The sequence below is a fragment of the Cyprinodon variegatus genome, unplaced genomic scaffold (assembly GCF_000732505.1).
Source record: "Cyprinodon variegatus isolate N-32 unplaced genomic scaffold, C_variegatus-1.0 Scaffold304, whole genome shotgun sequence".
Classification (NCBI taxonomy): domain Eukaryota; kingdom Metazoa; phylum Chordata; class Actinopteri; order Cyprinodontiformes; family Cyprinodontidae; genus Cyprinodon; species Cyprinodon variegatus.
In genome coordinates, this window is record NW_015150757.1 from 900293 (window position 1) to 902051 (window position 1759).

The window sequence follows — 1759 nt, forward strand, 5'->3', positions numbered from 1 at the left end:
TATATATATATATATATATATATATATAGAACATGACGTAATAACGTAAAATCAAGGGGCAAATGTAAAAAAAAGAGAGAAAAAAAACAAAAAACAGTGTTAAGTTAAGAAAAGATTAAGTTAATCAACCTTCGAACACATATTTCATACAGGGTTTTTTTTGTTCTGGTTTCTGACAGAACAATCCAGCTGCCCAAGCATCCACACTTCAGGTAGCAGCCAGCCCTCATGTGAACCTGTATATGTATTTATATCCCACAGCTACGTGGGTTGGAGGCGGGTTCATCGTGGGCACAGCTGAGGCCGTCTACAACCCGTCCATGGGACTGATCTGGGCAGTGATGCCAATAACAGCAACACTGTGTTTCATCGTTGGTAAGATTTCCTTTCTATATTGTTCTGTAAGAACAGCCATGATCAGTTTCATTCTGGACAGAAAAGACAAATTATTTATAGCTACACCAGGGGCCCCACCAGGCTGCAATGCTTATTACACTGAAAGGAAAAAGGACAACTTCATTATCCTGAGTGCTATCTCTACTCATTAGGCAGATGTCAGTGTCTGCTGCTTTAAAGGGGAATTGAAACAGCCAGCTGATTAAAAAAGGCCTGTAAATAATGACTCTTTACTGTTAATGTGACAGTAGGGAGAGGATAGCTTTTCAAAATCAAAATATAGAAGCTTAATTAGCATCAAGACAAGATATCTTAAAGCAAACAGCCAGAGGGGCATTCACTAATTTACCGCTGTAGAGTTGTAATAAAACCTCAGCAGAATAATAGTTAGTTAAAAACATTGATCAGCACGGTGATCTTTCAGGTCACCAGATGTCAACTGAGATCTTTAAAAGCCATGTGAGTAATGAACCCCTGGGAAACACAATGAAGCGTTCTCTGTGGGCTTCAGGAAACACGATGCTGGATGAACAACTTGGGACAGATTACAGCCCAGATCCTGGTGCGTGTTCACCCAGAGGATCAAAAAACAAATGGAGGGTTAAGCTGCAACAGGTTCAGCTTTATGTTTCAGACAGTCCAGAGACCAACAAGGTTGGTGAGGTGGAGACAAAGAGGATGATCATCCAAAGTGGTATAGAGATTTCTATTTAAAACTCTGTTTTAATGGTGTTTCACATAAGCCAGCTGGGTATGGCGACTTTTTAACATGCAGAGTAATTTATCATATATAAACATTTGTGTGGAATCTAACTGGATTTGTACTCACTAAGGTTTAATTATCCTTTATCCTGGTCACGACTTGTTTCTGCTTCTGGATGCACAGATCTTGGATCTAAAGGTGTAACTTGCAGCTGGAAGTGTCACTTTGTTTGAGCTAAAGAAGATTAGAACACCTAAGAATCCACAACAGAATATGTTGCCCATCGAGAAAAAATATCAGTTGTAGTGAAACCTGTTTAACTTAGGCTACGTTCACACTGCAGGCCTTGATGCTTAATTCAGATTTTTTTGCGAAATCAGGTTTTTTTTTATTTTTTCCGTTGCCGTTCATATTTCCAAATACACTCACCGGCCACTTTATTAGGTACACCTGTCCAACTGCTCGTTAACACTTAATTTCTAAGCAGCCAATCACGTGGCGGCAACTCAGTGCATTTAGGCATGTAGACATGGTCAAGACAATCTCCTGCAGTTCAAACCGAGCATCAGTATGGGGAAGAAAGGTGATTTGAGTGACTTTGAACGTGGCATGATTGTTGGTGCCAGAAGGGCTGACCAGCCCTTCTGGCACCAACAATCA

At 40.3% G+C, this 1759-nt stretch overlaps 1 protein-coding gene across 2 annotated transcripts in view; it reads left to right on the plus strand.

The window, feature by feature from the left end:
* Window positions 1-1759, plus strand: part of LOC107090629 (high-affinity choline transporter 1-like) — a 21291-nt gene that overhangs the window by 1122 nt on the left and 18410 nt on the right. For both annotated transcript variants that reach the window (XM_015384127.1, XM_015384128.1), the window contains exon 2: window positions 262-375. In XM_015384127.1, coding sequence (XP_015239613.1) covers window positions 262-375 — 114 coding nt within the window. The remainder of the gene's footprint in view (window positions 1-261; window positions 376-1759) is intronic.